This window comes from Pectinophora gossypiella, chromosome 6 (genome assembly GCF_024362695.1).
Source record: "Pectinophora gossypiella chromosome 6, ilPecGoss1.1, whole genome shotgun sequence".
NCBI classification, from domain to species: Eukaryota; Metazoa; Arthropoda; class Insecta; order Lepidoptera; family Gelechiidae; genus Pectinophora; species Pectinophora gossypiella.
This window is the reverse complement of record NC_065409.1, coordinates 15,253,629-15,266,507: the sequence shown is the minus strand read 5'-3', so window position 1 is coordinate 15,266,507 and position 12,879 is coordinate 15,253,629. Positions and strand designations below refer to the sequence as shown.

Here is a 12,879-nt window from a genome sequence, read left to right as displayed (position 1 = left end):
TTTATCCTCCTGTTTAATTCAAGTAATTGTGAAATAAATTCCGTCCTTTTGTGTGATGTTAAAAAATATCCTTAATTGACCTTTATTTTTGTAGCATTTTGACTGCGTAAATTATTTATTGATATTGATTTGTACTTTTAAGGATCATAAACCTGATTTATTGTTCAATGTTCTATATATTTTAACAAAAATAATATTCTCATAATAATGCTGCTTTATGTTTCCAGGCCCGGAAGAGTGCGCTTGCGCCACCGTATCAGTATACGCTAAAGAGTGCCTCCGAAACGGTGTTCAGGAAATGAAAGATTGGCGCGATACCGAGACATGTCGTAAGTTTGTTTTTTATAACGATTAAGTAATCAATCTGGAATCTTTAAAACTTTGTTTATTTATTTTATCTTTTCTCGTCATTTTTTTCTCAGGTCTCAGTCTCAGGTTTCTCGTCATTTTTTTCATTTTTCTGTCAGATGGATGACCAACCTCATCAAAGGTGTCAGGGTTATTATAGAGCCACCAAAGGCCCCTGACGTGACTCATGTAACGACTACGTACTTATATTAGTAAGTAGTAACCGGGACCAACGGCTTAACGTGCCTTCCGAAGCACAGATCATCCTACTTTCGGACATACAGGTGATCAGCCTGCAATGTCCTAACCACTAGGGATCATAAAGTGATATGTACCCACCGGGATTCGAATCCGGGACCACCGGATCGTGAGCACGACGCTCAACCACCGGACCTCGGAGGCCGATTTATTTTATATATTTTTCAGCAATGAAATGCCCTGAAGGCAAAGTGTACAAGGCCTGCGGACCAGACTCGCAACCAAGCTGCGCATTCCCCAAAGTAATCACCCATGTAGACAACTCCAGCTGCGTCGAGGGATGCTTCTGTCCCGAGGGGTTGTTCCTTGAAGGTGGCAAATGCGTTGAGAAGAACGAATGCCCTTGTCGGTTGAGGAATAAGAGCTTTAAACCCGGGACTGTTGTCAACAAGGAATGCAATACCTGGTAAGTTTGTTATTTTAAATTGTACTTCTTTCAAAGCATATTGTTTGATGTACCTTATACCCTCCTGCGGCTCAGATTTCCATACACAATAGTCAAGCAATGCCCTAGCCCTAAAGGAGCCATGACTCCCCATAACCTTAAAACTGTATAGTATAACAAATAGTTCAAGTTTTAACTCGTTTCTTGTACCGGCAGTGGTACAGTGCACTGTCTTCATCATTTAAGAATTTTTCTTATTTACGTCGTTTCCTGATCATCAGATTATTCTAAATTGTCCGTTGGTTGTTATCGCTCTTTAGTCACTGCTGTTTTTATTTCTTTCTCTGTATGTCTTAGGTCTTTTTATTTCTTTTAATCAATTTTCGCGGTCTTGTGCGTACTCCGGCTAGTCCCTCCGCCAAGCGTCCAAGTTACGCAATCTCTTTCGAGGTCTACTACGGCGCCTGTACGGAAAGAGGCAGGGGAGGCCTTTGCCCAGCAGTGAGATCTTGTAGGCTAGATTAGATGAGATTAATCAATTTTAAGGACAACGTGAATTTCCTCCAGATGTTTGTCATGATTAGCTTTGTTTCTCATGATTTGTTTATCATGATTCCACCAGCTCCTGCCAAGCCGGTGAGTGGACCTGCACCCAGGTGCCGTGCGGCGCTCGCTGCAGCGCCATGGGCGACCCTCACTACACCACCTTCGACGGCCTGCGGTACGACTTCATGGGACACTGCACTTACAACATGCTGGTCACCGATAACGTTACTGTCGAGGTCGAGAATGTCGCCTGCTCTGGAGCTATCAGTGAGGTGAGCCACTACAAAACTATCCTCGTTTCTTAGTGTTGGTCACACTAGCTTTTTGATGCAACGCGTCAAAGTTCCATTAAGTGTACAAAACATACATTTCCTATCCAATTTAACAGCGTCCGTGGTCTAGTGGTTGGGCTATGCTCAGTATCTGGACTTAAATCATATTGTTGTATTAGACACTTTGATTTTATTAATCTTCTTTGCAAAAAAGCTAAAGATATGGCATCTGATATGACAACCAACGTAGTTTAGTGATTAGAGCGTTAGGCTCACTATCGGACGTTAGGGTTCGATTCCCGTGGGGACATGGACGAAATCACTTTGTGAGACTGCCCTGTGTTTGGTAAGGACATTGCAGGCTTGAATCACCTGATTGTCCGAAAAAAGTAAGATTATTCCGTGGCTCGGAGGCACGCTAAGCTGTTGGTTCCGGCTATTCGCCGTAAAAAGCACCTCCACCGACCAGCGGAGCAGCGTGTCGTATGCTCCACACCCCCTTCGGTTGATTGAGGGGAGGCCTGTGCCCAGCAGTGGACGTTTATAGGCGAGAACGTTTATGTTATGAATGTATGCTTCATAGTGTCGACGGCTTGTCATATTCTCTGGAATTTAACTTGCCATCGTATTTAAAGCATCTGCGTAGGATCTTGGATGTCTTCACAGATTATCCGACTTCAAAAAAGAACGTCCTTGACCCATATACGTTTGTATGTGTCTATTGACGATTAGGTACGAAATCGTAATGGCTAAGAGTGCTGAGACTAATTAAATCATACTTTTTATTAAAGTTTCTTTTTTACAAATATTATTGAATATCATCCCCACTTTATTTTCACCCCACCAGGCCATGAACCTTGTTCCCTCCACCAGCGAAGGCAAGCCATCTTGCACAAAGGCAGTGAATATCAAATATGGCGCCGCCACAGTGCACCTGAAGCAGGGAGGGTTTATCATGGTCAGTGGCCAGGAAGTGACGTCACTGCCCGTGTTGGCTGGCGACATCATGATCCGTGCTGCTTCCTCGCTCTTCGTTATTGGTAAGGATAATAGAGTAGTTTCCGACTAGTCAAATCAGTTACTTTTTACTAAACGTCAAAACACGAAATTGCTATGGGACTTAGTATGACAAAATGTCGCACTTTTTATTACATTTTTTCTTTATTAAAATTCATAAATAGGTTAAATATAATAAATAAAACGTTTTCTGACAGTTCTAGATTTGTCTTTATTTAGGAAAGGAAAATACCCAATTTTCATACATTACTATTTATTACAAAAAAAGTAATTATCTAATGAGGTATCCAGTAGCTATCTTTAAAATAAACTGAAAAATAATCACTCCCTCTTTTGTGTGTTTTTTTTATAAACGTTGAATAGGCATTCAGTAAGTAAGGTTACTTAACGTCGCCTTATGTTTAAAAATTTTTACAAAGTAAAACTAATGGGAAAAGTGAAGTCTTTGTAAGTCTATTGGGAAGGAAATTCCCAGTAGTTCAACTGATAAGACTACTCGGTAAGACTGCTGGGAATAGGGGGGAAAACCACGTAAGTGCTTTTTTAAAAAAATCACATTCTGATATCTTATCGTGTCGGTTATGAGGTGGATTACCAACCTCATCAACCCTGGTGTCAGTGTTATTATTTATCCGCCAAAGGCCCCTGACATGGCTCATGTAACGACTACGTACTTACATCAGTAAGTAGTAACCGGGACCAACAGCTTAACGTGCCTTCCGAAGCACGGGTTATCTTACTGTCGAACAATCAGATGATCAGCCTGTAATGTTCTAACCAAACTAGGGATCACAAAGTGATTTTAGTGATATATCCCCACCGGGTTTCGAACCCGGGGCCTCCGGATCGTGAAACCAACGCTCAGCCACTGGACACAGAGGTCGCTACATTCTGATATGATTTTCTTCAACATAACATAGATTCCTTTTAGTTACTTCAATTCGGGGAAAAAAAAATTACTATTTTTTACCTGGATTAAAACTAACTTGTCTATTGCGCGCTTCGGAAGGCACGTTAAGCCGGTTACTACTTACTGATGTAAGTACGTAGTCGTTATATGAGTCATGTCAGCGGCCTTTGGCGGCTCAATAGTAACCCTGACACCAGGGTTGATGAGGTTGGTAATTCACCTCACAACCCACACGATAGAAGAAGAAGATTGCGGGGTCTTATCGAATGCGATTTTTCAAAAAAAAGCGCGCGCTTGGTATTCGCTACAAGGCTATGATACACATTTATTCTTCAAATATTTATTTTCTGTCTACTAGTGCAACTACCCAACAAAGTGGACGTTTGGTGGGATGGCAACACCAGGGTATACGTGGATGTACCGCCAACATTCCATGACAAAACTAAGGTTAGTGAGCAATAAACAATTATACAGGGTGTTAGTAACATCGTAACGAACACTTTGCGGGATGATTCAGACCATTATTCTGAGTTGATATCAAGTAAATAAAATAAATTTAAAGCTCACGTGAAGCTTACTTTATGTAAAACAGCTTATTATAAAATTGATGATTACCTAAATGATAAAAATGTCTGTGAATGTGTTCCATTGATTTAAAAGATGTGTTGTTGTTGCAGTTTCTTGTCATTTCTTTTCCTCAGCCATAACAAACAGACGTAAATTCAAAAATGTTACATTGACCTTCAACAAGTTTATCCGTGATAATTACGTTGAATAAATGATTCTGATTTCTGAGTTGATTTTTCAGTCGCAAAAGTTTGTAAAATGGAACTGAAAATAATGAAAAATAAACCGCTAAAATTTTCATGAATTTTCTGACAGGAAATTTCAGTTGGTATCATTATCTACTCAGAATCATGCTCTGAATCATCCCCCTCAGTATTCGTTACGATGTCTCTAACACTGTATACCTAATTCTGTGTCTCCTGTAATTTCAAAGTTCAAGGTAAACTTTTAATGAATGTTTTTGACTTTTTTTCCGCTTTGTGGTAACCCCTGTTCTAGGAGTTCTCGTAATCTACGCTCATATCTTTAATACAATACCAAAACGAAAAGTTATTGGTCAATAGAAGAATAAGAAAGAGAAGTCAAATAGTGATGAACAGATCGTCTAGTTCAGCACAATTAGGGATTATATTTCAATATAGATAGTTACAGTCATGAGCAATATAATGTACCCACTTTAGGACTCTGTCGCACTAACATATTTGACATTTAGTGAGACTTACAGTTCAATTTGTCAAAAAAGTTAATTTGACATGGTACCAAAGTGTATACATATTAATGCTCATGACCGTACATGCGCAGTACGAGTTAGACTTGACAAAGTACAGAAACCAGTGTTGTGACGGTCATTAGCATAGTGATGTATCAGTCGATATTAGACCGCATTTTATTACCAAAACCGTTTTACAATACAGAATTCCATACCACCTGCTAAACTTCTCCTTCAATCCCAGGGTCTCTGCGGAACCTTCAACCTGAATCAGAAAGACGACTTCCTCACCCCTGAAGGTGACGTGGAACAATCCTCACACGCGTTCGCCAACAAGTGGAAGACCAGGGAACTGTGCCAAGATATCGACCTTCAAGAGCCGGAGCACCCTTGCAAGGCTAAAGTGGAGAATAAGGAGGTTGCTGAGAAGTATTGTAGCAAGCTGAAGAGTAAACTGTTTGAACGTAAGTGGTTTACGACTTTTGTTTCATTGGCCTAATATATTTTCCAGCTTTTTCACAAAGAATCTTCAATTTTCTTGTAATTCTTTCTCACAAATCTTTTATATTATTGTCCCCAGCATGCCACTGGTTCGTGGACGTGGAGCCGTACTACTCGGCGTGCGTGTACGACATGTGCGCGTGCGCAGAGGACGCGGCGCGCTGCCTGTGCCCCGTGCTGGGAGACTACGCCATGGCGTGTGCCAAGAGCGGTGTTAACATACAGTGGCGGTACAACGTCAAGGAGTGCGGTACGTTTACTGACATCTTATATATAACGATATGGGGGGGGGGTTAGTTAAAACACCACATTGAAGCAATTCATCTAATAATTAAAGTAATAATATCGTAACCAGTGCCTAATATTCGCAGAGCTGTCCTGCGGCGGTGGCCAAGAGTACACAGTATGCGCGGACAGCTGCCTGCGCACCTGCGCAGACGCCGCTGCGCAGGGCTCTGGGACATGCAAGCCTTGTTGTGTGGAGGGATGCGCTTGCCCGCCTGGACAGGTAAGAAAATTTATTTTGTTTTCCATAATATTATCAAGACAAAAGTTTTCTACGGCTTTTCTTAGTAGTTCTCATAAATCTGTTGCTGAGGTTACCGTGGTAGCCCAGTTGGAAGAACGCTTGACTCTCACTTTCAGGTTGAAGGTTCGAATCTCAGCACGGACCTAAACCAGTGATTTTTGAATTTATTTTCGAATCATGTTTGGATCATAAATGATTATCACCTGTTCAGCGATAAAGGAAAACATCGTGAGGAAACTCCTTCCACAGGAATACGTTTCGGAGGTATGTGACCTAACCTGTATTGGGCTGGTTTTCCCTTCGCGTTGGAAGGTCGGACAGGCAGTCTCGTCTGTAAAAAACCGGACCTGTCAAATCTTCAGGTTAGGTAAGCGGACCCTGTGAAAAACGGGATAACGCTAAGGAGATTAGTGTTGCTGAGGTTGGTCATCCACCTCACAATCTACACGATAGAAGAAGAACCAAAAGGTTGACGCCACCGTTACGTTGCATAGATTTCTGCCTAATCTTCTTCTTCTATCGTGTGGGTTGTGAGGTGGAGTACCAACCTCATCAACCCTGGCCTAATAATACAACATCAGCCCATTAACGTCCCCACTGCGGGTGGCACGGGCCTTCCCTATGGATGGATAGGGAGATCGGGCCTTAAACCACCACGCGGGCCCAGTGCGGATTTGTGGTTATTAACGACTGCTAATGCGGCCGGGACCAACGGCTTAACGTGCCTTCCGAAGCACGGAGGAGCTCGAGATGAAAACTTTTTTTTTTGTGGTTACCCATCCTATGACCGGCCTTTGCGAAAGTTGCTTAACTTCAACAATCGCAGACCGAGCGCGTTAACCGCTGTGCCACCGAGCTCCTCAATAATAATAATCAACAATTGCCAGGTACTGGACGAACACAACACATGCGTGCCTGTCGGCATGTGTCCCTGCTACCATAAAGGATTGAAGTTCGAACCCGGGTACAAAGAAGTCAGGCCGGGCAGGCGGGAAAGGGAACTATGGTAAGTAATATATTAAACATATACAGGGTCTCCTCAGCCATATAACCTTACGAAATGACGTAAATTCAAAAATGTTTCATTGACCTTCAACAAGTTTATCCATGATAATTACGTTGAATAAATGATTCTGATTTGATTTGGTGTTAGTGACATCGTAACGAATACTGGAGGGGGGGGGGGGGGGGGGCAAAATTCATGTTTTTTTTTTTTGTTTATTTTTAAATTGTTTTCAATTACAATTGGTAGTTTTTTCCATGGAATGGAAAAAAAATACAAAAATTTTCATGAATTTTCCGAAAAGAAATTCCGCTTGACAACTCGGAATCATGGTCTGAACCATCCCCCTCAGTATTCGTTATGATGTGACGACTTTCGTATGCCGGTCATTATGTAGTGATCAAAAGTTACACATGTCATCCTATCTTCGATATTTTTGCCTCTTACCCTACAACGTCTCTGCAGCACCTGCGCAGGCGCACGCTGGCAGTGCATCCCCGCGACCGATAGCGACATACAGAACTACCCTCCGGCTGAGGATCTGAGAAGCACCTGCAGCGCCACTGAACACATGGAGTTTACTACCTGTGAGAGTGTGGAACCTCTCACTTGCAAGGTATAAAACCATTTAAACATTGTCTATGTATGTGTATAATTATGTAGGACGTAATATACTATCCCGACGACCCGATTACTCTAGCCATAGAGGCAGCCAATCAGCTCGCGACACCAAACACTTCAGGACCCCGATACCGACCCCGGCGTGGTCGAAGATTTCCCTCAATCAGCGCTTATCGCTATCGACCCACTAGGGTCGATTAATTCTTTCAAATATTTTTCCTCTCAGACGACGCTTAAACGTTGTACCGGGTGAGAGCCTTCACCGCCCCCCATTTGTCCGGCCAAGTAGTTAATGCCATCTGCGGGAAATCTACAATAAGTCACGTCAAAAAAAAGTATAATTATGTGTGTCATAATATAGGCATATCGTAATGTATGGTATACTTTTGGTACTAGTATGATACTATGAGTCGTGTCAGCTTCACGGGGACCAACAGACGAGGAAAATTAAGGAGCGACTGAAAAACAGCGTCTGTTTCTCTGAAAATAGACATGATGCTGAGTTAGTGACCTTTTAAAGTGCAGTTTATCTTAAGTGCAGTTTTCACTAACACAGTTGACTCGACCGTTATAGACGGCGATATGGCTCACTACCTATCACATTGGTCTAACAGAAAGCTCGGTGAGGTGTGAGTATTTAATTCATGGCTACCCCATTGGTATAAAGTCGTGAATGTTATGTTGTTATGTTACCTTTGTCCTCCAGAACATGCATCTACCGTCAACAAGCACTCAAGCGGAGTGCCGTCCCGGGTGTCAATGCAAGAAGGGCTTCGTTCTCGACACCATGTCCAAGAAATGTGTCCGCGCCACCGAGTGCCCCTGCCATCATGGTGGAAGGAGCTACCCTGATGGACATGTCATGCAGGAGGAGTGCAATAAATGGTGAGGAAAATCTAGTCTATGGTCACTAAAAACACCTAAGTACATAATCTTAGCCGTATCAATGGTATAACATTAATAAGAAAAAAGAATCTGCCAATCTGCTTTGTTTTGTCACAAATTGTTCAAGTTGCGACTCACATCTCCTTTCAAATAATACTAATAATAGGGTTTAAAACACCCCATAGAAGCAATTCATCTAAAAAAGGAATATTGCTATGTTATCTACTCGGAATCGGCGTGCGTGTATAAAGCGATTGATGATGTGGATGAAGCAAGAGAAGTGTGTCAGGATCGAAGCAAATGGAATTCTATAGTCTCTGCTTACCCCGGTGGGAAATAGGTGTGAGTTTTTGTATGTATGTATGCTATTTGACAATAAAAATATATAAACCATTTATTTCAGACTACGATAGCCCAAACAATAAATACTTCGTTATAGCATTCTCCTTGCTACTTTTTAGGGAAAAATAGGGCAGTGGTGCGGGCCTTCCGGCCCGCAGTACTCTATCCGACGCGAGACGCGAGTAGGGATGGCGCCCAGAGTATTCTATTTCAAAGCCGTACTAGGACTCCTGTCCTCCACCTATGAATAGTACTGGCAGTTACTGCTGCGCACTGCCAAACCTAACCTAAACCTAACGTAACCTAAGTACCTATACGAAAAAAAAACAACTTAAAAAGAAAACCACTTACGTGTTTTGTGATGTGTCATTCCGTTCGCCCCCATACGCGCATGATTTTATACGTAGTGGGTATGTTTTTACGACTATTCCTGTTTATATAGAGAAGTGTAGCCAGTAGTGAGTAGTATTACAATTGGAATAGTAAGATAATCAATAAACTAAGATTTCAAAAATGTCTCAACAAAAATCGAGTTTTGGAGGCGCCGGGTATCGATCCCGGTACCTCTCGCATGCTAAGCGAGCGCTCTACCATCTGAGCTACGCCCCCGTTGACTTATTCCACTGAACTTTCGTACATATTCTACCTACACGAAGGACCTGATATATTTAATTATTCTAAACGCGTCTCTGCCTTTCACTTTTGGTCATACAGTTGCAGAGATATTGAGGTCACTTACACAAACCTTAATTCATAGAAGTAAATGACCGGTTTTAAATAGCTATAACTCTACGTAAAGCCACGCCTGCTATTCTTACCGGGGTAGATAGTCACACATCTCTTATGTTCAGTTTCTGTAGACAACATTATTTACGGGATCAGTAACACAAACTTTTTGATACCCATCCAATGATTGCTCGCTGAACCCGAACTCAAACATTGTTATCAACTCAGAATCATGGCCTGAATCACTCCTCAAAGTTTTCGTTAGGATGTCACTACCTATATATGCGTGGTGCTATGTTGTGTTAAATGTTTCCATCCACCCAGTGAATGCAAGAGCGGCAACTGGTCGTGCTCGACCCGCAAGTGCCCGGGCGTGTGCACGTCGTGGGGTGACTCGCACGTCACTACCTTCGACGGCACCGAGTACGACTTTGAAGGCGTCTGCACGTACCTGCTGGCTAAAGGCGTGAAGGACAAGAAGGACGGGTTCGAGGTTCAAATTCAGGTGAGGATCTTATAATAATCCCTATTGAATAGAATAGAAATTGTTTATTATAAAGGAGGCCACACAGAAGAACAAGACAATAAGATAGGAAATTGAATAACATAAAAACATAAATAGCCTATATACGTCCCACTGCTGGGCACAGGCCTTCCCTCAATCAACGGTAGAGGGTATGGAGCATACTCCACCACGCTGCTCCACTGCGGGTTGGTGGAGGTGTTTTTACGGCTAATAGCCGGGGCCAAATGATTAACGTGCCCTCCAAAGCACGAGATCATCTTACTTTTTCCGACAATCAGATCATTCAAGCCTGCAATGTCCTTACCAAACAAAGAACAGTTTCAGAATGTGATTTCGACAATGTCGCCATCGGTAATCAAACCCAAACCTCCAGATCCTCCAGGACCACTAGACCACGGAGGCTGTTAAATTGAATAGGAAATATATATTTTTTATATAGTAGTGTCTTCGTGGCCTGCTGCGAAATAGCACTTTCAAGAACTAGCGTCTAACTATCTGTAATTCCAGAATGTTCCATGCGGCACAACAGGTGCCACCTGCTCCAAGTCGATAACCCTGACAGTAGGCTCTGGATCATCTCAGGAAGTGATCTCTCTCACGCAAGGGACCCCTGTACCAGATTTCTCCAAACTTCAGAGGTAAGTGGCACACTAATAGAGTAGCTTTGCACGAACATTGATTAACGGTGGAGTTCTACCAAAACGGAGAGGAGAGAATATAAACAGAGATGTGCAAGAGTTCTACAGGTCTTAAGTCCCGGTCGTTTTTCTCCGCTCTGGTGGAAGCCCACCCTTTACCGAACCCGAACTTTATTTGGGACAAACCTCATATCAACCGGAGAAACGACTCAATGGGATCGTACAATCAGGAACGCAATACGCAATGGCGTAAAGGTGGAATAACATCCTGCTTTATTGTATCCCGTTGCTGACGAGAAGCCCATTCTTTCACCAACTATGTCTATCTTGGGGCCAGTTACCAAACATTAACTTTCTCTACTCGCAAGTAGAGATGTATGCAACGTTTTTGACGTCAGGTTATACGCAACACGTCGAAACATTTGCAACCCTCTGGGAGTCATCATCATCAACATCAGCCCATTAACGTCCCCACTGCTGGGGACGGGCCTTCCCTATGGATGGATAGGGTGATCGGGCCTTAAACCATCACGCGGGCCCAGTGCGAATTGATGGTTATTAACGACTGCTAATGCAGCCGGGACCAACGGCTTAACGTGCCTTCCGAAACACGGAGGAGCCCGAGATGAAAACATTTTTTTTGTGGTCACCCATCCTATGACCGGCCTTTGCGAAAGTTGCTTAACTTCAACAATCGCAGACCGAGCGCGTTTACCGCTGCGCCACCGAGCTCCTCTCCTCTGGGAGTAATCCCAAGTATTTTATTAGAAAATTGCTTTCCTTAACAAGCCATACATTTATAGGATCAAACTGAGGACTGCTGGAGTTTACATGTTCCTGGACGTTCCATCTATGGGCATGAGTTTACAATGGGACCGCGGCATGCGAGTGTACGTCAAAGTCGACCCCATGTGGCAAGGCAGGGTAAGTTAAAAATAAATGGCACCAAGACCTCGTGACGTCACATGTTCCTAGTGCCATCAGCTACGTCCAATACCAATTTGCCAGAACGGGGAGGAGCATTCACCCACCACTGACTTTTTGTGACTTTTAACTACCTCCACCCCAGGTGGGTCGGAGTAAGGAAAACTTGTCCAAGTGGGGATTCATAGGAAATTCCAAATTGGAGTGTGAGTGTGGAACGATTCCTCAAAACATGGAACACCTCATGCCCTGCCACCGGCATGCGGGGAGGAATTGATGCTGGCTGCTGACAATGCTATTTCCGTAGCTAAATATTGTGACGGTACTGTATAATTCTGCCGACTCGAAAAGAAGAAGTGATACTAGAGATTGGAGAAATATTTCTTCTTCTAAATGTTATAGTTATTTAAATTGACCATCACTCTCTCCAGGTAAAAGGTCTATGTGGCAATTACAACAACGACATGCGCGACGACTACCAGACGCCGAGCGGCGGCACCGAGTCATCAGCGCTCATCTTCGTCGACTCCTGGAAACTTAAGACCACCTGTCCCAAGCCGAAGCATGTTGAGGTAACTTGCAAATCTGTTAAAGACTGTGGCAAATAAATCACGAAAAAATCTGCACTCGGATGGAACTGTAAATATGGATAAATAATGAATTACTCGTTAGGATACGTTTGTGAAAATTGCAACTGGATATCTATAACAAGTCCAAAATCTCAGTCCTTCAAAGATTGTCATATAAACGACTATACACGCCCCACTCTATGCGCTATATACCTCCAGGTCTGTTAAAAGTAAGTATATTATATATTAAGTGTTGTCCAAGACCTATAGAAAATTGTAATGTTATGTTTATAGTTTTTGAGATACAAACAAATACCTAAAAGAAAGGGAGGTTTACATACCCCCAGATCCCCTCCCCCAACTTTTAAGTATGTTGTTTAAAATACCATTTCCTACAACTATTCCAAAATCTTTTACGCGAACTATTTCCCCTTCGTCTAGCTTGTCCAGCAGTAGCCTAAAATGTGAAGTAATATATGTAATTAATAATAAATTGCGCTCTTCATAGCCTGTGCAATGCAAGACAAATATTTACACACTCAACATGTCAAATCTTCTATATATAAAATCAATTTCTATTCGTTAGTCTCGCTAAAACTCGAG

The 12,879-nt window shown here is 42.6% G+C and overlaps 2 protein-coding genes and 1 non-coding gene across 3 annotated transcripts in view; 1 reads left to right on the top strand and 2 right to left on the bottom strand.

Moving 5' to 3' along the window:
- LOC126367801 (dnaJ homolog subfamily C member 1) overlaps positions 1-12,879 on the bottom strand; it is a 215,951-nt gene that overhangs the window by 155,234 nt on the left and 47,838 nt on the right. The window lies entirely within an intron of this gene.
- The window catches only part of LOC126367734 (hemocytin), a 66,584-nt gene that overhangs the window by 13,314 nt on the left and 40,391 nt on the right, over positions 1-12,879 (top strand). The window contains exons 12-26 of the mRNA XM_050011409.1: positions 228-329; positions 775-1,012; positions 1,614-1,809; positions 2,657-2,849; positions 4,095-4,183; positions 5,257-5,476; positions 5,593-5,763; positions 5,885-6,021; positions 6,930-7,048; positions 7,511-7,661; positions 8,373-8,551; positions 9,944-10,124; positions 10,653-10,783; positions 11,587-11,707; positions 12,139-12,279. Of these exons, the coding sequence (XP_049867366.1) occupies positions 228-329; positions 775-1,012; positions 1,614-1,809; positions 2,657-2,849; positions 4,095-4,183; positions 5,257-5,476; positions 5,593-5,763; positions 5,885-6,021; positions 6,930-7,048; positions 7,511-7,661; positions 8,373-8,551; positions 9,944-10,124; positions 10,653-10,783; positions 11,587-11,707; positions 12,139-12,279 (2,369 nt within the window). The remainder of the gene's footprint in view (positions 1-227; positions 330-774; positions 1,013-1,613; positions 1,810-2,656; positions 2,850-4,094; positions 4,184-5,256; positions 5,477-5,592; positions 5,764-5,884; positions 6,022-6,929; positions 7,049-7,510; positions 7,662-8,372; positions 8,552-9,943; positions 10,125-10,652; positions 10,784-11,586; positions 11,708-12,138; positions 12,280-12,879) is intronic.
- Positions 9,430-9,502, bottom strand: Trnaa-agc (transfer RNA alanine (anticodon AGC)). Its single transcript has one exon. It is a non-coding gene; the product is annotated as a tRNA-Ala (tRNA).